This window comes from Oncorhynchus tshawytscha, linkage group LG16 (genome assembly GCF_018296145.1).
Source record: "Oncorhynchus tshawytscha isolate Ot180627B linkage group LG16, Otsh_v2.0, whole genome shotgun sequence".
NCBI lineage: Eukaryota > Metazoa > Chordata > Actinopteri > Salmoniformes > Salmonidae > Oncorhynchus > Oncorhynchus tshawytscha.
The window spans coordinates 25,632,115-25,655,858 of record NC_056444.1 but is presented as its reverse complement, the minus strand read 5'-3'; the positions used below and the strand labels follow the sequence as shown (position 1 = coordinate 25,655,858).

Here is a 23,744-nt window from a genome sequence, read left to right as displayed (position 1 = left end):
AATGCCAAGAGTTTGCAAATTTGTCATCAAGAGAAAGAGTGGCTACTTTGAAGAATCTCAAATATGAAATTGTTTTGATTTGTTTAACACTTTTTTGGTTACTACATGATTCTATATGTGTTATTTCATAGTTTATATGTCTTCACTATTATTTTACAATGTAGAAAGTAGTAAAAATAAAGAAAAACCCTGGAATGAGTAGGTGTGTCCAAACTCTTGACTGGTACTATATATACAGTGCATTCAGAAGGTATTCAGACCCCCTTTTCTACATTTTGTTACCTTAGTCTTATTCCAAATTTGTATTAAATACAAAAAAAAATCCTCATCAATCAACACACAATACATCATAATGACAAAGCGAGAACAGGTTTTTAGAAAATGTAGCAAATTTATAGAAAATTTAAAACTGAAATGCCTTACTACATAAGTATTTCCGATCCTTTGCTATGAGACTTGAAATTGAGCTCAAGTGCATCCTGTTTCCATTGAGATATTTCTACAACTTGATTGGAATCCACCTATGGTAAATTCAATTGATTTGACCTGATTTGGAAAGGCACACACCTGCCTATATAATGTTCCACAGTGCATGTCATGGCAAAAACCAAGCCATGAGGTTGAAGGAATTGTCCGTAGAGCTCCAAGACAGGATTGTGTTGAGGCACAGATCTGGGTAAAGGTACAACAAAAATGTATGCAGCATTGAAGGTCCCCAAGAACACAGTGGCCTCCGTCATTCTTAAATGGAAGAAGTTTGGAACCACCAGCTCTTCCTAGAGCTGGCCTCCTGGCCAAACTGAGTAATCGGGGAAGAAGGGCCTTGGACAGGGAGGTGACCAAGAATATGATGGTCACTCTGACAGAGCTCCAGAGTTCCTCTGTTGAGATGGGAGAACCTTCCAGAAGGACAACCATCTTTGCAGCACTCCACCAATCAGGCCTGATGAAACCAAGATTTAACTTTTTGGCCTGAATGCCAGGCATCACGTCTGGAGTAAACCTGGCACGATCCCTACGGTGAAGCATGGTGGTGGCAACAGCATGGTGGTGGCAGCATCATGCTGTGGGAATGTTCTTCAACGGCAGTCACTGGGAGATCAGTCAGGATCGAGGGAAAGATGAACGGAGCAAAGTACAGAGAGGTCCTTGATGAGAACCTGCTCCAGAACGGTTCTATCAGGACAATGACCCTAAGCACACAGCCAAGCTAATGCAGGAGTGGCTTCGGGACAAGTTTCTGAATGTCCTTGAGTGGCCTAGCCAGATCCCAAACTATGTATATGTGATATTTCAGTTATATATCTTGAATACATTTGTAAAAATGTCTTAAAACCTGTTTTTGCTTTGTCATTATGGGGTATTGTGTGTAGATTGATGAGGGGGAAAAATACATTTTAGAATAAGGTTGTAATGTAACAAAATGTGAAAAGTCAAGGGTCTGAATACTTTCCGAATGCACTGTATATATTGAGAATATCATTGCAAAGAATATTTAAAAGATTGAATGTGGCCCAAGAACTGTAGGCAGCAGGCTTGTGTTTCTGGGTGGGACCACATGATGTCTATGCCTCATGAGTAAATGGCTTAACCATTATGTCTGTTTAATATCCAGATCCTAATGTGGTTTGTACGCAAAATTAATCAAAGCTGACGACTGCAACATGTTTTATACAGTACAGCCAGTGTGTGTGTACCAAATACTACCCGTTTCCTTATTTATTGCACGTGTTTTGACTATGGCTCTGGTCAAAAGTAGTGCACTATATAGGCAATAGTGTTCCATTTGGGATGCAGAAGTGTCATTTACATTGCAAATACTGAGCAGATGGATTGGATGTAGTCGGAAGGTTTGACGCCAGCAGTCTAACGATGCGTCATCTCATGCAGCAGACCCCATGTCGATGTTTCACTCCATGTGAGATCTAGCATGGCTACAGAACAGTAGTTTGCCATGTGTGGTGTTATGGATGACCAGGCTGTTATATGCAGTAGTCATAAGGATTCACCACATGTGTTTAGAGTAACAGAGTGAGAAGTGGTCATTTATAGCTCAGTTGGTAGAGCATGGCACTTGTAACGCCAGGGTAGTGAGTTCGATTCCCGGGACCATCCATATGTAAAATGTGTACACGATAAAAGTGGCATTGAAATGGCATATATCCTATTATTGTATATAGGGGTGTACTCACGGGGGTGCATGTGTGCCAGCATGTGGTGTGCCAAGCCAACACTATGCTTGCCTCCGCATGAATTATTAAGTGGTTACCTCTACTGGCCCTGTTCATCACTCTCTGGTATTAGACAGGTGCCTGGACCACACTCCCACCACCACTGGTGATAAAACCATCTCCCATCTATAACTACAGTGTAGGAAAGACTTGAAATACACTGTCCCTGTAGATTACTCTGCTCTTTTTTCCATCCAATCTGTCTGACAATCCGCCGGCCACGAAAAAAGACTTAGGAACATAAATATCAAACAGGCGTCCATCTTGTTGTGGAAACATCAACACAGGCGAGGGGAGGGGAGTCGTTGGAGAGAAACGGGAAAGTTCCTGTCTGGTCTGTCTGGTGTGTGAGAGTGAGTCACCCTATGGTAAATGTATTTTCCTGACACAGTGGAAGGTCAAAGGAGGTAGAGCGTCATTTCAGATTGCAAGTGCGGGAACTCTTCACCAGCTGTCTGTCTATGGAGAGACTAGTCACTACACCATCCAACTATGTGAGAAGAGAAGGGAGTACATTAGGTTGTGGAAAAAAAGTAGGGGGAGAAGTCAAACTGGAGACAGACAGGTCTGGGATGACTGGCCACGTTGAGATGGTTTGTTGGACCTGTCTCTGAGTTTCCATTTAATTCATAATCCTTAAGTCTATTGATGCACCCGTGCGCCAATCAATGTAACATAATAAAGAAATCCCCATCAGAATCAGTCAGTTTAAGCTAGAGATATCTGTTTTTTGCATGGGCTGCATCCGCCTATGTCGGCCTTCCGCATCTGCGCTGGAAGGTGGCTGAGCTACAGGACTTGTCTGAAGTTGGTACCTCTGATGTGCGAACTTCTGTCTGTAGCATCCGACCCGTTTGGGCTACAAACTAATATGAGCTTTCGTACATCTCCCAGATTTAGGACAGACACTTCAAAACCTTATTCCTTATGATTTATGTTTTGACTGTCTTTTTTTTAAACCATTTATTAATGCATTATTCAATGTGTTTCTATGGGATATATTAGTAAAGGTCAAATTCAGTATTTTATCAAATACACTACATGACCACAAGTATGTGGACACCTGCTCATCAAAACATGAACCATGAACCAGCCTGAACCATGAAAAACTGTCCCAGACCATTATTCCTCCTCCACCAGTCTTTACAGTTGGCACTATGCATTGGGGCAGGTAGTGTTCTCCTGGCATCTGCCAAACCTAGATCTGTCTGTTGGACTGCCAGATGGTCAAGTGTGATTCATCACTCCAGTGATTTATACATCTGTCAGCAATGGGTGTAACTGAAATAGCCGAATCCACAAATTTGAAAGGGTGTCCACATACTTTTGTATTTAAAGTGTACTTTTTATAACAACAGTGGTCCTAAAATTCTAAATGAAATAGCTAAATGATCAATGGTATGACCATCTTTAAACAATTTCGTATGTCAGCTTAGTAGAACCCTCAACCCCCCAAAGGCTTAGACTTTTAGAGGTTTTTACCCTAGTCAGCAGATAACACAAACAGCTAGAGGTCTCAGTCCCTCCTGTCCCCAAGCTAAACAGAAGAACTCTCATGTTACGTCTCGTCGGTGTGAGTGTCGATGCTGTAATGTTACTGTATGATCAAGATTAAGATCAGTTATGGATATTGCTGAAATGTAAACAAACTGAGCAACAGCCACTCTTGCCTCACCTACTGGGCTCTGCCATGGAACTCTCTAGTGCTTTGTTGAAGCTGTGTTATTGCAGTCCACTCATATCAGCAGGACACGTATCTGATTGGCGTTTTCAGTAGAGGGGGGATTAAGCAATATTTTTGGAGAATATACAATCTGTCTTTTTCGGTCTGTCACGTATTGCAAAATATCTCTTTCTGCATTCGTTGTTGCAAGGTGCCCAGTTTTACTTCTACTCCCTTTCTCCCAGCTGACTGCGGTCCAGAAAACCGTCCCCCAGATTTGATGACACACATATTGGCCTGGGAATCTGATTTAAACAGAGTTGTTATAGTTTTCTAATCTGTGTTTTTTTTGTCGTTGTCAAGACTCTTTCTGGCACACAGAGGGACATGACCTCAGATCCAGCTGTCTGCCCTGGCCTCCAGTCAGTTCCATCTCTCTCTCTCTCTGACAGCTGTCTCTCTATGACAGCTGCTGTTGGGTTGAGTTTGGGGGGAAACCCACAAAAAAGGATGACTTCTTCCTCTTCTGAATGCCCCCCTTCTTTCCCCCAGGAGTGTAAACAATAACAGGAGACAGGGTATTTAATCACGTCCAGTGTTAGATGGCTTGGCTGGCTGGCGGGATGCTCTCCAAACTGGGTGATGGTGGACAATTAACCTCTATCTCCACTGCCACGTCTACCCTGCCAAGGCCTAGCTAGCTGGTGTCTGTGGTTCCAGCCATACTGCTGAGCTTTAGCAGGACTATCAGTGGCTGATGCAATACAGAACATTTCTTAATGATATGATATTACCTTGATGAAAATGGTTCACTTGTGACTATTACGATTTCTGTGTCTGGCTCATTTTAGAGTCTATGTGTTAGAGCTGTAATGCTTCACCAAACCCACGGTTTTGCGCTTTTGGGGTCATATTTCGGTACAGCAGGAAAGTTAAATTCCGACAGTTACTGTAGTTAATGTTTGTTAAGGAAATACAAAGCGTTGGTGTTCCTAATTCCATATATGATCATGAGTCCTATAATACCTGTTGAGAGCACAATCAGGAATCCTAACACTTTGTATTTACTATAACAAATGAAAACACACAATTACTCAACACTAAAATAAAGTGCAATATGCGCGTGATATCAATATGTACAGTTGAAGTCGGAAGTTTACATACACCTTAGCCAAATACATTTAAACTCAGTTTTTCACAATTCCTGACAATTAATCCTAGTAAAAATTCCCTGTCTTATGTCAGTTAGGATCACCACTTTATTTTAAGAATGTGAAATGTCAGAACAATAGTAGAGAGAGTGATTTATTTCAGCTTTTATTTCTTGCTCGTACATACATTTCCATTTCTGCCCACAAATTCTCTATAGGATTGAGGTCAGGGCTTTGTGATGGCTACTCCAATACCTTGACTTTGTTGTCCTTAAGCCATTTTGCCACAACTTTGGAAGTATGCTTGGGGTCATTGTCCATTTGGAAGACCCAGCTAGTTTTAACCTTTTTGGGATAGGTGGCAGCATTTTCACTTTTGGATGAATAGCATGCCCAGAGTGAACTGCCTCCTACTCTGTCCCAGATGCTAATATATGCATAGTATTATTAGTATTGGATAGAAAACACTACAACTTTCTAAAACTGTTTGAATGATGTCTGTGAGTATAACAGAACTCATATGGCAGGCGAAAACCTGAGAAAAATCCAACCAGGAAGTGGGACATCTGAGGTTTGTAGTTCTTCCAAGCTTGGCCAAACGAATACACATTGAGATATGTATAAAGTTGCACTTCCTACGGCTTCCACTAGATGTCAACCGTCTTTAGAAACTTGAATGAGGATTCTACTATAAAGGAGGGGCTCATGAGACCTCTTTGAGTCAGTGGTCCAGCAGAGTGCCTTGGTCTCATGACGCACGCTCCCGACAGAGTTACCTCTCGTTCCAGTGCTTTTCTGAAGACAAAGGAATTCTCCGGTTGGAACATTATTGATGTTTTATGTTTTATGTTTAAAACATCCTAAAGATTGATTCCATACATCGTTTGACATGTTTCGGAACTTTCCAAGTTTTTGTCTGGATGAAGTACCTGCTGCGCTTCATGAAGATGGATTACTGGGCTGAACACGCTAACAACAAGTGGCTATTTGGACATAAATGATGGACTTCATGGAATTTTATGGAACAAGTCAGTCATTTATTGTCGACCTGGGATTCCTGGGAGTGCCTTCTGATGAAGATCATCAAAGGTAAGTTAATATTTATGGTGTTGTTTCTAACTTTGTTGACTCCAAAATGGCGGATATTCCTCTGGCTGTTTTGGGTTCTGAGCACCGTTCTCAGATTATGCTTTTTCCGTAAAGTAAAAAAAAAAATTGATACAGCGGTGGGCTCTTGCTCCTACTTGAGACGCAGACGTCCCAACTAGAGCTCTGGAAATGCAAATGCGCTACGCTAAACGCTAATAGTATTAGTTAAAACGCAAACGTTCATTAAAATACACATGCTTGGTATTGAATTAAAGCTACACTCGTTGTGAATCCAGGCACCAAGTCAGATTTTTAAAATGCTTTTCGGCGAAAGCATGAGAAGCTATTATCTGATAGCATATAACACCCCAAAAGACCCGTAGGGGATGTAAACAAAAGAATTAGCATAATCGGCGCTACACAAACCGCACAATAAAATATAAAACATTCATTACCTTTGACCATCTTCTTTGTTGGCACTCCTTGATGTCCCATAATCAATACTGGGTCTTTTTTTTCGATTAAATCGGTCCATATATAGCCTAGATATCGATCTATGAAGACTGTGTGATAAACGGAAAAAAATAGCGTTTCATAACGTAACGTCATTTTTTAAAAGTTAAAAAGTCGACGATAAACTTTCACAAAACACTTGAAATACTTTTCTAATGCAACTTTAGGTATTAGTACACGTTAATAAGCGATAAAAATCATCAGGAGGCAATGTAAATTCGATAGCTGGTCGTCTGGAAAAAATGTCCGGAAAAACACTGTGCCAATACATCAAGTTGGTGGTCGGAGGGAATCGGTTCCCTTTGGTCGGTTACCAAGAATCAAATCCGAATCAAATGAGAAGACTCTATACATCCTGTGGAAGCTGTAGGTACTGCAACCTCGGCCTCATTTAATACGGTTCACCTTTAACAATGGGTTGAAGTGGCGCATGGATATTTTTTTCCATTTCCAGTGATCAGATTTTCCTGCGCTTTTCGATGAAACAGACGTTCTGTACTAGTCACAGCCGTGATTTAACCAGTTTTAGAAACGTTAGAGTGTTTTCTATACACACATACTAATCATATGCATATACTATATTCCTGGCATGAGTAGCAGGACGCCAAAATGTTGCGCGATTTTTAACAGAATGTTCGAAAAAGTAGGGGGTAGGCTTAAGAGGTTTTAAGGAGAAGTCTATCTTTAATTCTGTGAATAACACTTGTATCTTTTATCAATGTTTATTATGAGTATTTCTGCAAAATCACCGGATGTATTGGAATCAAAAAATTACTGCACGTAAGGCGCCAATGTAAACTTAGATTTTTGGATATAAATATACACATTATCAAACAAAACATACATGTATTGTGTAACATGATGTCCTATGAGTGTCATCTGATGAAGATCATCAAGGGTTAGTGATTAATTTTATCTACAGTTCTGCTTTTTGTGACTCCTATCTTTGTCTGGAAAAATGGCTGTGTGTTTCTTCGACTTGGCTATGACCTAACATAATCATATGTGGTGCTTTCGCTGTAAAGCACTTTTGAAATTGGACACGATGGGTAGATTAACAAGACGTTTATCTTTCATTTGCTGCATTGGACTTGTTAATGTGTGAAAGTTACATATTTCAAAAAAAAAAAAAGAATTTTGCGCACTGCCTTTTCAGCGGCATGTTGTCGAGGCGGAACCCCTGCGCTAGAAAGGTTAACTTCCTGACTGATGTCTTGAGATGTTGCTCCAATATATCCACATAATTTTCCTGCCTCATGATGCCATCTATTTTGTGGAGTGCACATGTACCCTCCTGCAGCAAAGCACCCCCACAACATGATGCTGCCACCCCTGTGCTTCACGGTTGGGATGGTGTTCTTCGGCTTGCAATCCTCCCCCTTTTTCCTTCAAGCATAACGATGGGCATTGTGGCCAAACAGTTCTATCAGACCAGAGGAAATTTCTCCAAAAAGTACGATCTTTGATTACGTCTCCGTAATCTAGCATGGGTAAGATGGTCCTCTGAATCAGGGTTAGTTTGGCAGCTTTGGTGAAAGAGGAGCGATTACGCTCTTGTAAGTTTTTTTGCCTTTCGGTCTTGCTCCGGTGGTAGGAATACTGGGTCGACGTAGGGTATTCTCGTTGAGCAGTGGCGACATGCTCTCTCTGTCCATTGCCATTGTCATCTACTGGAAAGACAAAATGTAGCCAAACTGAAGATTTAAACGATGGAGAATTCTCCTGGTTTATCGACCCCACCACTCGCCATCGTACAGAACTAGTTCCTGGCTGCGCCTCACAAAAGGGCAGTTTGAAATGCGGCAATTAAGATTTGAATTTATATTACAACGTGGGCATAGGCTCTAGTTGTTTTAACGGAAACAGCCTGAAATGTTTTTTCACCTCAAATTTACTCGACAAGGGTGTCCAAATCCTCCACCAGCCTATTGTTTTCATTTTTGATATATCTCTGTAGTCATTCGGGTTCACAGTGTGAACCAAAGAGTGGTCCCCGGTATGAATACATGTACCATTACACCCCTACTATGTGTAAAGGATGTCATGCTGCTTGCTTAGCGAGTACCGCTTCCCCCTGATTTGGCTCATACAGAGACTCAGGACCTTTGCCTCGCAAACACACGTGACCACCCTCGTGAAGTTTTCCAACCCATCAGGATATTGGAAAAGGCAATGTATAATTGCGTAAGGGTCGACACTCACTGAGTGAGTTTCAGAGATCCCCGTCTTCTACATTCACACCCCAAATTCACTCCAAGGCGACCCCAGCGGTTGAGCTCAGCGCAAGTGCAGATCCGGGTCACAGCACCATTGTAAAGGATAATTGTGCAAGGGGCGACACTTCAGGCTGAGGAGTGAGTTGGACAGATCCCTATCTGTTACATATGTGTGTGAACATTAATAGAGTATATGTGATCTATATGTGTTCACAAAGGCTCTTTGTTTTCCAATGAATTAGACAGTGGCAGAAAGGTTCAAGGCTCTCTTGTCTTCTTCCCTCCAACCAAAGATTGATTGGCTCCCTTGCTCTGCACAGGCCGCAGGCATCAGCCATCTCTGATAAAGGTCTAAACTGCTGTATAACACAAATCTTATCACTGTGGTCCCCAAGACATTGCCTTTCTACGTCCCCTCTCCTATGGGAAGTGAATGCTCAGTCATAGACAAGGGTGTCCAATTTCCCCCCTATAATTTTCTTTCCCATTTTCGGAAAAAGTGCAGTTGAAAAGATTAAAAGAAAAAAAGAAACAGAGACAGAGGCCATTGGAGCTGTGATTTGAGTCTTCCTGATTTAAATTGATTACCTCGAAGGTCCCCCCCCCCTGTTATCTTCAAAGTGGACTTTGAATTTGAATTAAGTTGGCTAGCCTAGCCAGCATTTTTTCTTTTTTTGCCCCGGCCGGCCATCTGAAGAAAAGTGCCTTGTGGCTCTAACTTCCAGACAGATAGCTCTTATCAAGCTCTTCTCTCCCTGTGATTTATGTCACTGGCTGGGTCCGCTTTAGGGGCAATTTTCCCCCAGCGTCCTTTGGTGATAGGTGAGAGGAAAGGAAGGCATTTGGTGGGGCGATAAGATGGTGATGGAGCGGCCGGAGCAGGCTGTAGGAGGCTGTAGATAAGGCTGATTACAGTTATTTGTGAGAAGAAAAATAGCGTTTGCTGCCTCTCCTCTCCTAAAAGCAAGGGTCCAGTGTTGAAACCGATCTGATAGGACTTTTGTCTTGTCTAAAGGCTCTCGATGGTGATGACACTTTAAAAGCCTGTAAGCCAAGGAGAGTGCAGGCCAGGGTCTCTTCTCTCCTGAGCTTCCTGAACTTTGGTAATAACGTTTGTCCTGATTAGACCTTGTAGACCAGCCATACTCAACTGGCGGACCGCAAGTTGAATGCTCCGTTGAGCTTTCAACGTGCTGCTGTTGATGGTTGTAGTAGCAGAATGCACAAGGTGCAATTTCAACATTTGGAAGTGCATGGGCAGTTTTCCTCTTATGTCATTCACTGACAGACCCTCGAGCTATTTAGAACCTGTCAGACATGTCCAGTTGATCAATTACTAGCCCATGTTAGCCATATTGCTGGTTAGTTTAATTTACCTATCTAATTCGAGTAGTTAATATGTCTGGATTTACGTGCATAGGAACTCGACCACCAGGGGTCCCTCATTTGATTTTGGTGAGTCACTGACAATATCCATCCAGACCTTTGACACTTAGGAAAGTTGTGTGACCGTACATTCTCAAAGTAGTTGAGTACCTCTGTTGTAGACGATTTGTGTTTTTCTATTTTAATTTAGTATAAAGCGTGAGAAATTTGAAATGTGCTGCTTAGTAGGGCTGTGACGGTCATGGAATTTTGGATGACAGTAATTGGCCAGTAAAAGGACTGCGGTCACCGTAATAACCGTTCAAATGGCAATGTTTTTGTTTTTTTACACATATTTTCTCCTCTTTTCCACTCCTGATTGCATGTGCTGCAATAGAAATATTGTGACTAGAAACGTCATTCCGATTCAAGTCAATGATGGCATAATGAGCAGACAGGCGGCCATTGCGAGTGTACCCATACCAAAGCAGGAAGTAAAATATGAGCTAAAAATGTGCTGTGATTTGTTGATTGAACTCAACTGACATTACAAGAAATACATTCCATTGCATGAGCCACATCAGTTAACATAATTTGAATGGAAATTCTACATCATCATGGAAATTATTGCATCACAATATCAGGCAGCCATTGCGAGTGTACCCATGAGTTTACCAGTAAAATTGCCAGGGTTAGAGGTTCCAAACCGGTTCTATTCATTCTATTTCTGTGTGCTGCTGCTGAATTTGTTTCAGCAAGGAGCAAAGTTTCATCACATTGTTAAGAGTCCATGTAACTACCAACACGGCAGTAACATTGTTGTTTTATTTGAACAACAATGTGTGCTTTAGATTCGGCTTGATCCAATGCTTGACGCAAATGCTAGATAGATTGAAAAAAGAGAATGCGAGTCAGGAGTGGAGCAAGCGGATGGACTGTGTCAGCTTCCCTCCAGGCCTGAGCTAAACTGAGCTGAGCATCTCTCTCCCTCTCAATCCCCCATGCTGTTCTCTGAGCCACAAACCCTCTGGTGTGTCCTCTACAGGATCTCTTCTCTCAGCTCCTCTAAGCACCACGGTTAGTACAGCGTAGCCAGCAGCCCCCTTCGGCGCACACACACACACACACACACACACACTGCCTCAGCCCCGCGCCCTGCAAATTAATCTGCCACTCTGTTTACACAACCACCACTTTCTGTCTGCTCAGCTCCTCACTGTGTGTTTGTGAGAGAAAGTGGGAGAAAGAACCTTGTGTGCGTGTTAGAGGCTACAAATCCTTCACGTTTGCAGAAATGACTTATTCACACAAATGAGTCTTTCCCTGTCCTTCCAATGATAAACCTTCATCCAGTTAATTAGAAACTTATGTAAAGGGATTAGCGATAGCAATTACTATTATCATTGGGGAATTTATGATTAATACCAGCGTATGGAAATGTCAACTGGAAGTCTTGGAATTGGTGGTGTAAAAATGTTTACATTACCAAAGTGACCCTCATAGTTCAACCTTTTGATTATACATGTATCTTATAAGCTACTACATTGTAAATCAAGTTAACTGTTTAATTAATCGATTTTTCCTGAATATGACTGAGGACCATTGCGATTTAAGGGACTGATGTTTTTTTAGAAGGGATTAAGTTGAAAGGGAACAATTACTGATGTAATGTCTATACTGTAAACATGTAGTAAATGTGGCCCTAGAATTTCCAAGGACATCACTACGAGCTAACAATTAAGATATGTAATCAGATGCTGTGGGATGCTCTAGAAGGACTTATCTGGATAATTATGTGGAAGGAAGGCAGTGGTATACACATTTCAGACACCAAAGCATTCCAACGTCCAACCTCAGATGTGTCTGATGATGCAGCGTCAAGTAAGCAGGAAGTGCATAACTCTGGGTCAAAGGTCATGTTGGGGGCACGGAAAGGGTACCAGGAAGTGAGAAGGCAGGGTGGAGGGGTGCTGTATGTACTCTCAATGGCTGATGTAGAAGAGAGGGTAAGATTTTTACAGATGTTGTCAAATATATTGGAACTCTTGCAATGGAGCAGAATGTTCTGTTTTTTCTTTTCAAAACTGGTTGAATGGCTATTTTTTACCCTGTAGGCACCTGCAACTTACCAGAGGTCAAATTGCACAGTAAATGAGAATAATTGCCAAGAACTAAATTATTTTTAATAATAATAATTTTTAATAATTTAGTCAAGGCCATTGTTTGGCTTTGACATTTCTCAATGTCAGTGTTTTCAATTTCAACTTATTTTAGAAGAAAAAGTGAATCTTACAAGGGTGCCAATATATTTGACCACATCTGTATGCCAGTAGTTTTCAAGTCTCAGACAAGGCTAGTCATCACACAAGTGTAGATCACTGAACCACTTCCACCTACACAGACACTAGGTCATCCCATCTATAGGGCTGTTGTAAAGACAGTCAGAGGTTGAATGTAGCTCTGCACCGCTTCGACATGCAAAGCGTAATTTGCTTGCAAGTCTCTCCCCTTTCTCCCAATGACAGAATAGATAGTACCACTACCCCGCCCATATTAATTTATATTTCCCCCCTACACAGCTGCTATAGCAATCATTATATGGTAAGGAAATGGAATACAGATGCCCATAGTTCCTTGATATTTCCCATGGGCTTAGTGTATACTGAGTGTACGCTGTACAGTTTGTGCATATGCATTGATTTAGATGTGATGTGTTTAGAATTATTAGCTCGTCCCTGCTGAACCTTGAAATAGCCTGCTGCGATATTAACCAGAGCTCAGCATAAGTCACGCGTTACTATCAAAGAGGATACTCCCTCGGGATGCTGGGTGGGTTACACCACTGACTTTATGGTTCCCGTATAGGGAAAAGTCGTCGCAGTATCATGTACACATTTAAAAGGCGTTTTAAAAGGACAAGAACAATGTATTCCCAGTGACAAATTTAGAACAATTTCTATACAGTTTGAAAACTTAAAGCAGCAATCTGCATGCAGTTTCAAACAATAACAAAGCCATCACCCGCCTCTGTTTTAGTAAAAAGCTGAGGAACGGGGCTGGAAAATTGTAACCACTCTCAAATGTATAGACCGCTATGGATACAAGGACTTGCCATCCATGATTTTAAAATGATAGTTTTAACTAAGTTTTGAGGCTATATACAGTGTTCGTTTAGATGTAGATTGTTTGCAAACATTGGAATAAAACAAGCTTATATTTTGGGTTCTGATCAAAATAAAATTAAATCAAATTTATTTATATAGCCCTTCGTACATCAGCTGATATCTCAAAGTGCTGTACAGAAACCCAGCCTAAAACCCCAAACAGCAAGCAATGCAGGTGTAGAAGCACGGTGGCTAGGAAAAACTCCCTAGAAAGGCCAAAACCTAGGAAGAAACCTAGAGAGCAACCAGGCTATGTGGGGTGGCCAGTCCTCTTCTGGCTGTGCCGGGTGGAGATTATAACAGAACATGGCCAAGATGTTAAAATGTTCATAAATGACCAGCATGGTCGTATAATAATAAGGCAGAACAGTTGAAACTGGAGCAGCAGCACGGTCAGGTGGACTGGGGACAGCAAGGAGTCATCATGTCAGGTAGTCCTGGGGCATGGTCCTAGGGCTCAGGTCCTCCGAGAGAGAGAGAGAAAGAGAGAATTAGAGAGAGCATATGTGGGGTGGCCAGTCCTCTTCTGGCTGTGCCGGGTGGAGATTATAACAGAACATGGCCAAGATGTTAAAATGTTCATAAATGACCAGCATGGTCGTATAATAATAAGGCAGAACAGTTGAAACTGGAGCAGCAGCACGGCCAGGTGGACTGGGGACAGCAAGGAGTCATCATGTCAGGTAGTCCTGAGGCATGGTCCTAGGGCTCAGGTCCTCCGAGAGAGAGAGAGAGAGAGAAAGAGAGAATTAGAGAACGCACACTTAGATTCACACAGGACACCGAATAGGACAGGAGAGGTACTCCAGATATAACAAGCATAAATACTGGAGGCTGAGACAGGAGGGGTCAGGAGACACTGTGGCCCCATCCGAGGACACCCCCAGAAACGGGGCCAAACAGGAAGGATATAACCCCACCCACTTTGCCAAAGCACAGCCCCCACACCACTAGAGGGATATCTTCAACCACCAACTTACCATCCTGAGACAAGGCTGAGTATAGCCCACAAAGATCTCCGCCATGGCACAACCCAAGGGGGGGCGCCAACCCAGACAGGATGACCACATCAGTGAATCAACCCACTCAGGTGACGCACCCCTTCCAGGGACGGCATGAGAGGGCCCCAGTAAGCCAGTGACTCAGCCCCTGTAATAGGGTTAGAGGCAGAGAATCCCAGTGGGAAGAGGGGAACCGGCCAGGCAGAGACAGCAAGGGCGGTTCGTTGCTCCAGAGCCTTTCCGTTCACCTTCCCACTCCTGGGCCAGACTACACTCAATCATATGACCCACTGAAGAGATAAGTCTTCAGTAAGGACTTAAAGGTTGAGACCGAGTTTGCGTCTCTGACATGGGTAGGCAGACCGTTCCATAAAAATGGAGCTCTATAGGAGAAAGCCCTGCCTCCAGCTGTTTGCTTAGAAATTCTAGGGACAATTAGGAGGCCTGCGTCTTGTGACCGTAGCGTACGTGTAGGTATGTACGGCAGGACCAAATCAGAGAGATAGGTAGGAGCAAGCCCATGTAATGATAGAGAACGACATGACGTGAGCTCATGAAGCATGTATAAAAGTTATATTCTTCAAGAATCAAGGGGTATATATCATGTGTCAATCGCAGATTGCCCCATTTTAATGGATGGATAAGGAGATGACCTCTGACCCGTTAGGACGAATATGGCGCGAATGATTGTCTAGTCCCGTTTTACATGCAAGCAGGTGACTGGCTGGCTTGTCACGTTTGTCTTTTTTAAGCACTAAAGGGACCTAAATTCAGATCTTAGACGTGTTTTATAACTGTCGTGAAGATGAGTGTTTTAAGAACTTAACTGATAATAATAAGAATCTCACATTGTTCTAGTTCAGGTATGGCTAGAGATGAGTGACTGGTGTCAGAAGTCTCCATCTGAATGTCTCTCACCGTTTTGATACTTTTGTGCATTGGCCGTTCAATAGGTTGTGTGTTTCTCCATAGTTCAGACAGTCTGACTCAAAGTATATGTGAACCATTGTAGGGAGACACCACAATAGCACCCATCTTAACATTGCCTTCTGGAGAGTGAGGGTGAAGTCGCTTCCTTCCCGGTCTCCTCTCTCAAACCGGGCCGTCTCAGTTGTGACTGCCTTGAATCTGAGATGAGGGAACAGTTTCTTTGTTTTTTTTAACCTGCTGCTCTCCTATGCACACTCATGCTGTCTCTCTGACCACAATACTTAAACATAAAAATGATTTAACCTGTATTTAAGTAGACAAGTCAGTTAAGAACAAATTCTTATTTACAATGACGGCCTACCAGGGGAATAATGGGTTAATTGCCTTGTTTGGGGGCAGAATGACAGATTTTTACCTTGTCAGCTCAGGGATTCGATGCAGCAACCTTTCGGTTACAGGCCCAACACTCTAACCACTAGGATACCTGCCGCCCCATATACAGTGCCTTGCAAAAGTATTCATCCCACTTGCCGTTTTTCCTATTTTGTTGAATTACAATCTGTAAATTAAATGTATTTTTATTTGGATTTCATGTAATGGACATACACAAAATAGTCCAAATTGGTGAAGTGAAATGAAAAAGAAATATTCAAAAAGAAAGGAGGACCAAGGCACACTTCATATAATTCATTAAAATGCCTTTATTTGTATGGCATGTTCAATAGAAACAAAGTGTTACAAATCTGACTCGTTTCGGCTGCATGGCCTTCGTCAGGGAGTACAAAGAAATAATACATGTCCTCTTTTGAACAGCTTTTCCATTTAGCCCTAATAGCCCTAAAACTTTGTTTCTATTGAATACGCCATACAAATAAAGGAATTTAAATTAATTATATAGAGTGCCTTGGACCTCCTTTCTTTTAGATGACCAATTCACCCCTTTTACCAAAGAGCACCTTCTGTCTACCAAAATGGACTATTATGTACCTTAGTAGTGCTTCCCTTCCTCTTCTTTCTACTAGAAAAAAATTACTTATTTCAAAAAAGTCTTACATTTTTTAAAAACGGAAAAGTGGTGCGTGCATATGTATTCACCCCCTTTTGCTGTGAAGCCCCTAAATCTAGATCTGGTGCAACCAATTACCTTCATAAGTCACATAATTTGCTAAATAAAGTCCACCTATGGACAATTTAAGTGTCATCATGATCTGTCACGTGATCTCAGTATATAGTGTCTGCAACACCAAGGGGCACCACCAAGCAAGCGACACCATGAAGACCAAGGAGCTCTCCAAACAGGTCAGGGACAAAGTTGTGGAGAAGAACAGATCAGGGTTAGGTTATAAAAAAATATCATTAATCAGCCCAACACCTCTCATCAACCCGAGAACACCATCCCCACAGTGAAGAATGGTGGTGGCAGCATCATGCTGTGGGGATGTTTTTCATCGTCAGGAACTGGGAAACTGGTCAGAATTGAAGGAATGATGGATGATGCTAAATACAGGGAAATTCTTGAGGGAAACCTGTTTGTCTTCCAGAGATTTGAGACTGGGACAGAGGTTCACCTTCCAGCAGGACAATGACTCTAAGCATACTGCTAAAGCAACACTCGAGTGGTTTAAGGGGAAACATTTAAATGTCTTGGAATGGCCTAGTCAAAGCCCAGACCTTAATCCAATTTGAGAATCTGTGGTATGACTTAAAGATTGCTGTACACCAGCGGAACCCATCCAGCTTGAAGGAGCTGGAGCAGTTTTGCCTGGAAGAGAATGGGCAAAAATCCCAGTGGCTAGATGTGCCAAGCTTATAGTAACATACCTCAAGAGACTTGCAACTGTAATTGCTGAAAAATATGGTTCTACAACGTATTGCCTTTGAGGAACAAACTTCCGGATGAGCTTCAATGCCATACAAGACTCCTTCCATGGCCTCCAACTGCTTTTAAATGCTAGTAAAACAAAGTGCATGGTCTTCAACCGATTGCTGCCCGCACCCTCCCGCCCGACTAGCATCACTATTCTGGATGGTTCTGACCTAGAATATGTGGACTACTACAAATACCTAGGTGCTGGTTAGACTGTAGACTCTCCTTCCAGACTCACATTAAGCATCTCCAATCCAAAATTAAATCTAGAATCGGCTTTCTATTTTGCAACAAAGCCTCCTTCACTCATGCTGCTAAACAATTCCTCGTAAAACTGACTATCCTACCGATCCTTGACTTCGGCGACGTCATTTACAAAATAAGTCTACTCAGCAAACTGGATGTAGTCTATCACAGTGCCATCCGTTTTGTCACCAAAGCCCCATATACTACCCACCACTGCGACCTGTATGCTCTCATTGGCTGGCCCTCACTACATATCCGTCACCAAACCCATTGGCTCCAGGTTATCTATAAGTCTTTGCTAAGTAAAGCCCCGCTTTAGCTCAGCTCACTGGTCACCATAGCAACACCCACCCGTAGCACACGCTCCAGCAGGTATATTTCACTGGTCATCCCCAAAGCCAACACTTTCTTTGGCCGCCTTTCCTTCCAGTTCTCTGCTGCCAATGACTGGAACGAATTGCAAAATATCTCCATCTCTAACTTTAAGCATCAGCTGTCAGTAGCTTACCGATCACTGTACCTGTACATAGCCAATCTGTAAATAGCACACCCAACTACCTCATCCCCATATTATTAATTGCCCTCTTGCTCTTTTGCACCCCAGTATCTCTACTTGCACATCATCATCTGCACATCTATCACTCCAGTATTAATGCTGAATTGTAATTATGGGTTGTAAGGCAACAAAATAGGAAAAATGCAAAGGGGGGTGAATACTTTCGCATGCCAATGTATACGCACACACGCGTACAAACACTCACACATACACCAGGCAGTTTTAAGGGGTCGTTTGATTGATAGTTCTAACATTTTCTGGGCTCAGACGTACTGACACGTCTGTATCCTAATTGCCCGGTCATCATCATCTCTCCAAATTAGTAGAGAAATACCCAGCGATCATCATCAATTAATGCGCACGTGTGCATGTCCGTGCTCCCATGCACGCGCAAAAATCATTTTTGGGGGGAGTTTTGAAAAATGTTGTTTTCTCTGTCTGTCTGTCTCTGTCTGTCTGTCAGCCCTATAGAGCGGTCCCAGTTGGAGCACCATTCTATCCATAAGATGCTGAAGGTGTTCCCGTGTCTGACAGCCCACCTCTCCAGACATGAGTTACAGCAGATCAGCACCATCGCCATCATAGAGACCTGGGATAGGGCACAGATCAGTGAGTCCCACACACACACACCATATTGTAAACTTAGTGAGTGAGGGCCAAACTAGCATTGTAAACTTAAACATGCTCTAGCATAGCATTGGCAATATATGATTTTGTCTTTGGAAAACTCCCTGCATTTTCCTGAATACTGCGTTGGCACATAAATGCATAAGAACACAGCCTTATTTAGAGCGTTTTCTCACACAAACACAGAGAGAAATACTCATACAGGTTTTTATAAGGTATTCATTCTAGTCCATTCCCATGGTCTTTAACAGGAGATGCTGTCTGTCAGAGTGCTCACAGTCAATGTTATAGCTACTGTTTGTCTTAAGAAGTACTGGAGGGCTGTGCATGCGGTGATGTTATTGATTGAGACAGCACTATTCCAGCGCTGTAGACCTCAATCATCCCAAATTCACCATCTATTATTCATGCTATTGAACAGTAATCTGAGTACATCACACGTGCTTCTAGGCTGTTCTATCTATCACATTTCACTGGCGGAGGCTGGTGGGGATAGACAAACAACAAACTCTCATCACGCATGCCTAAGCTGATACACACACACACACGGTTATACATTATGCATCATGTTCATGCGCACACACGCATACAAACACCCTTCAGCCTCACCCCAAAACACACCCCTTCACCCCAAGAAGTACATCACTCCCTTCACACCCTTGCCCACAGTGCATCTGACTGTGAACATACAGTACTGAAATTGAGTCTTTTTGTTTCCCTTCTGTGAGGCCTGACTGGTTTCACGAGCAGTTTTATCTGTGTCCGTTTCTTTTCATCATTCATCCCTCATGTGTGCGCGTACACCGTGTGTGCGTGCACCGATTTGGGCAGATTGAAACCCCTCTAGCTACTCACTGAGATAGAACATCTACAAGTGGTGGTGAGATATGCAGCAGAGCACCACAGGGAAATATAGAAGCTGCTTGTATATGAAACTCTGCGAGCTGGTTTGGCTTCTGAAATGACTGTCATCCATAGAGGCAGGCAGCACTATCAACGGAATGCTTAGACTCAATCCCCTCTCCTGTTATGTTTGATTTGGTGGTTGGATATTGCTTTTCTGTTACCTTTCCCAGGAGCTTGAGTCGGGAGGCTGATATTTTTGTAGATTTTGATGAGGGGAGAGAAATACTCTATATTCTAGAGAGGGAAATGAATACTTTAAATAAATTGATCTCTGTTTATGTACACACTATGTACACACTATACACACTATATATATATATATATATATATATATATGTGTGTACATATAGAGATCAATATATATATGTGTGTACATAAGCAGAGATCAATATATATATATATATATATATATATATATATATATATATATATATATATATACAGTACCAGTCAAAAGTTTGGACACACCTACTCATTCCAGGGTTTTTCTTTATTTTTAAGCGCAAACAAGATGGGATGGTTTATCACTGCAGAATGCTGTGGTAGCCATGCTGGTTAAGAGTCATTAAATGTGCCTTGAATTCTAAATATATTATCTTCTTATTGGTGTTCTTTAGTAGTGGATTCTTTGTAGCATTTTGACCACGAAGGCCTGATTCACACATCAACTGTCCTCTGAACAGTTGATGTTGAGATGTCTGTTACTTGAACTCTGTGAAGCAATTATTTGGACTGCAATTTCTGAGGCTGGTAACTCTAATGAACCTATCCTCTGCAGCAGAGGTAACTCTGGGTCTTCCTTTCCTGTGGCGGTCCTCATGAGAGACAGTTTCATCACAGCGCTTGATGGTTTTTGCGACTGCACTTGAAGAAACTTTCAAAGTTCTTGACATTTTCCGGATTGACTGACCTTCATGTCTTAAAGTAATGATGGACTGTTGTTTCTCTTGGCTTATTTGAGCTGTTCTTACCATAATATGGACTTGGTCTTTTACCAAATAGGGCTATCTTCTGTATACCACCCCTACTTTGTCAGAACACAACTGATTGGCTCAAACGCATTAAGAAGGAAAGAAATTCCACCAATAAACTTTTAACAAGGCACACCGGTTAATTGAAATGCATTCCAGGTGACTACCTCATGAAGCTGGTTGAGAGAATGCCAAGAGTTTGCAAAGCTGTCACCAAGGCAAAGGGTGGCTACTGTGAAGAATCTCAAATATAAAATATGATGGCAAGGTTTAATGTCTGAGACTTGTGATGTGATAAGCTATTTGAAATGTTCTGAAAAGACGAGACCGGTGCATTTGGGATAATTGTTTTGCTGTGAGAGAGTTTTTTCTGTCTACTATAGTGTACTGGTCTAAAGTAGTGCACTATATAGAGAATAGGGTGCCATTTGGGATGCAGGCAGATTCTGTGATGTTCTTCTGTGATGGACAGAGGCATTTCTTTACTTTTTAAAGTTTGTATTTCATTTGAACACTTTAACATCCCTTTCCTCCTGCAGTATTTGGACACAATGGATTCTACCTCATCCTGAAAGGTTCAGTAGCTCCGTACACTCAAGAAAGATCCAAGGAGGCTGTTGATCCAAAGGGCTCAGTGGTAAGCAACCACACCATGGCATTGCCACAATGTTACTCCGGAGTGTTAAAGATGGTATCTGCTGTAGGGGGAAACGGCGACACTGGCCACCCAAACCACCATTGTTATCGTTTTTGTTGCCGAGCTGAGGAGCATCGCGCAGCATGGTAAAAGCGGAAAGAACCGTGTTCGTCATTTGCAGTGACTTCTCTGTTGTAATCTCGCAATGGAATGTGGCTGTTTCACCATTAAGGATTCTTTAACCCTTGTGTAGTCTTAACATTCGGTATACTCCCCTTGTCCTAAGGGTAAAAAATTACCCACCTTCACTAAACCCCTAAAATAAAGCAGCTTAATTTAATTTTAAACCCAAAATCTATTTTGCATGAAGAAACAACCTGTCATTCATCACAAACTTTGTGAAAATCTGGGTTTTCCCTCTTCACAATGCAGAAAGACTGCATTTAATCAGTGGACACCACTCGTTTTTATTACAACACACCTGTCATAATTGTTTTATCACTTATTATTATTATTATTGCTAAAGGTACTACATAGATGTAAACATATGTTTTTTAGCAAGAGATAGCACTTATATAGCCAAAGAAAGTAGCAGAAATGTGAAGCAAGTATTTTGGGTACATAGTGATATATTTTTATATACTGTACAATGAGGAATTCAACTACAAAATACTAGTCTCCTCCCATTTTTTTTAACCATTGCCCCCACCCACAAGGTGTATAAACAACAACAATAAATAAGAATAAAATAAGATAATAGATACAAAACAAAAACGTGAAGAACACAAATCAATCAACTCTAATTTGCACATGTAGGACAGTATGCAAGTGTGTGTGCATGGACTTTGCTGATGTATTTCTCACATGTGCAGCACATAGTATTTGTTTTACAGTCCTTCTTTGGGGGGCAGAATTGGAATCTCCTCCTCTTGCCTGCCCCAGCTGCAGCCTCAGGTGGATCAGGACAAGATTCAGCCCCCTAAACAGCTTTCACAAGCGCTGCAGAGGCTGCTGTGTGGGGGAGGCACTCCCTTCTTTGAATGTGTGGGGTTACAAGTGCCTTTTACAGCTGCTCCAGGAACACCCTCCTCTTGTTCTGCTTATCAGGCATCCAGGTAGGGTTGATCTTGTTCCATATCATGAAGGCATTGTATGAGGACACATCAATAATGTTATGGAAGATGACCAGGGGCCAAGCTGAGTTCAATCTCTCATTGTGTGTGTGTGTGTGTGTGTCTTTGTGATTTTTATGGTGTGTAAGTTATTTTATAACTGCCTGGTCAAAAATGACCCTAAGACAATCTTTGTGCCCTGGTGGTGTACAACTTTCATGGAAATGTGAACAAAGGCGATGTTTAACTTTTTGTAATGTTGGGGTCACTCATCAAATGTCAAGTTGAAAAAATATAATTTAAGGTGTTTTTCTCTGCTATTAAACATAGTGGCGGGTCATTTTTTACCCTTAAGACAACACAAGGGTTAAGCTTTAAGGTCTTTTCACAGTTTTGGTTAGTTGATTGATTTGTTGGTTGATTGAGTGATTGATTGCGTGTTTCAGATAGGTGTGGGTGGCAGCTTTGGATCGTTTGAACCTCCTGCAGTTACTGAGGCAGGCATCACCATCCAGTGTACATTAACACAGGAACCCTGCGAGATCCTGAAAATCTCCCACTCAGGCTACGCCAAGCTGAAGAAGGTGAAGGAGCTACATTTACTATCCAAAATGAATATGCTACGTACCTGATTTATATGCATACCAGCATATGCGACTGTATTAATCAACCACAAATACAAGTTACTTATACTTCCACATGTTTCAATGTCTTTAGACATGCCCTCAATGTTTTCAACTTTATTTTTACAGTAAGACATGTGTCCTTGCCCACTGTCTTGAATCTGTATTGTGCTGTGTGTCTCTTGTTGTAGGAGATCTTGGCCCAGAACTATGCTCTGAAGGAATCTCTGATCCAGGGTTGTCACTTCTACCTGCAGTGGCCCAAGCTCTCCATCGATAGGCTTGCCAACCTCATCCAGATGAAGAACTTACCAGCCAAACACGGTACAGTTCAGTAATAACCTCCCGTCAGTCAGCCAATCACGGTAAACCCATTTCTGTCACCCAATCATGGTACAATAATACCCTCAGTGAGCCAATCACGCTAATACTCGCCTCACAGTCAGCCGATCATGGTAATACTGTACTACTACCTTATTCGAATCATGGTAGTACATGGTAATTCCATAGTGCAATGGGAGTTAGGCTGTGTGTTCCTGTAATGAATAATATTTGTTCTCTTTTACACACATTCATCTCTGTATGAGTTCAATTAAATCCCTTTGTTGTTTTTTTATCTGGGAAAATATGATACATCATGTATGAAATAAGTCTTTGTAATGTGTGGCAGTTTTTTTTTATTACATCTTTATTTGTCAGTAATTAGGTACAGACGCTGTATGCTTCATTGAAAACAAGACAGACTTAGATCTAGACGCAGATGGTTGCATATGAAACCGAGGTTACTGTAGTATACCACTAGATCTTAACAACTTCAATACATTATCAAAGCGACATGAACGGCTTATGCATTAACTTCCCCGCCCTAGTGTGTGC

The 23,744-nt window shown here is 41.9% G+C and overlaps 1 protein-coding gene across 1 annotated transcript in view; it reads left to right on the top strand.

The window, feature by feature from the left end:
• Positions 1-23,744, top strand: part of cnbd1 (cyclic nucleotide binding domain containing 1) — a 60,428-nt gene that overhangs the window by 15,614 nt on the left and 21,070 nt on the right. The window contains exons 5-8 of the mRNA XM_024374693.2: positions 18,456-18,601; positions 21,036-21,133; positions 22,692-22,829; positions 23,060-23,192. Coding sequence (XP_024230461.1) covers positions 18,456-18,601; positions 21,036-21,133; positions 22,692-22,829; positions 23,060-23,192 — 515 coding nt within the window. The remainder of the gene's footprint in view (positions 1-18,455; positions 18,602-21,035; positions 21,134-22,691; positions 22,830-23,059; positions 23,193-23,744) is intronic.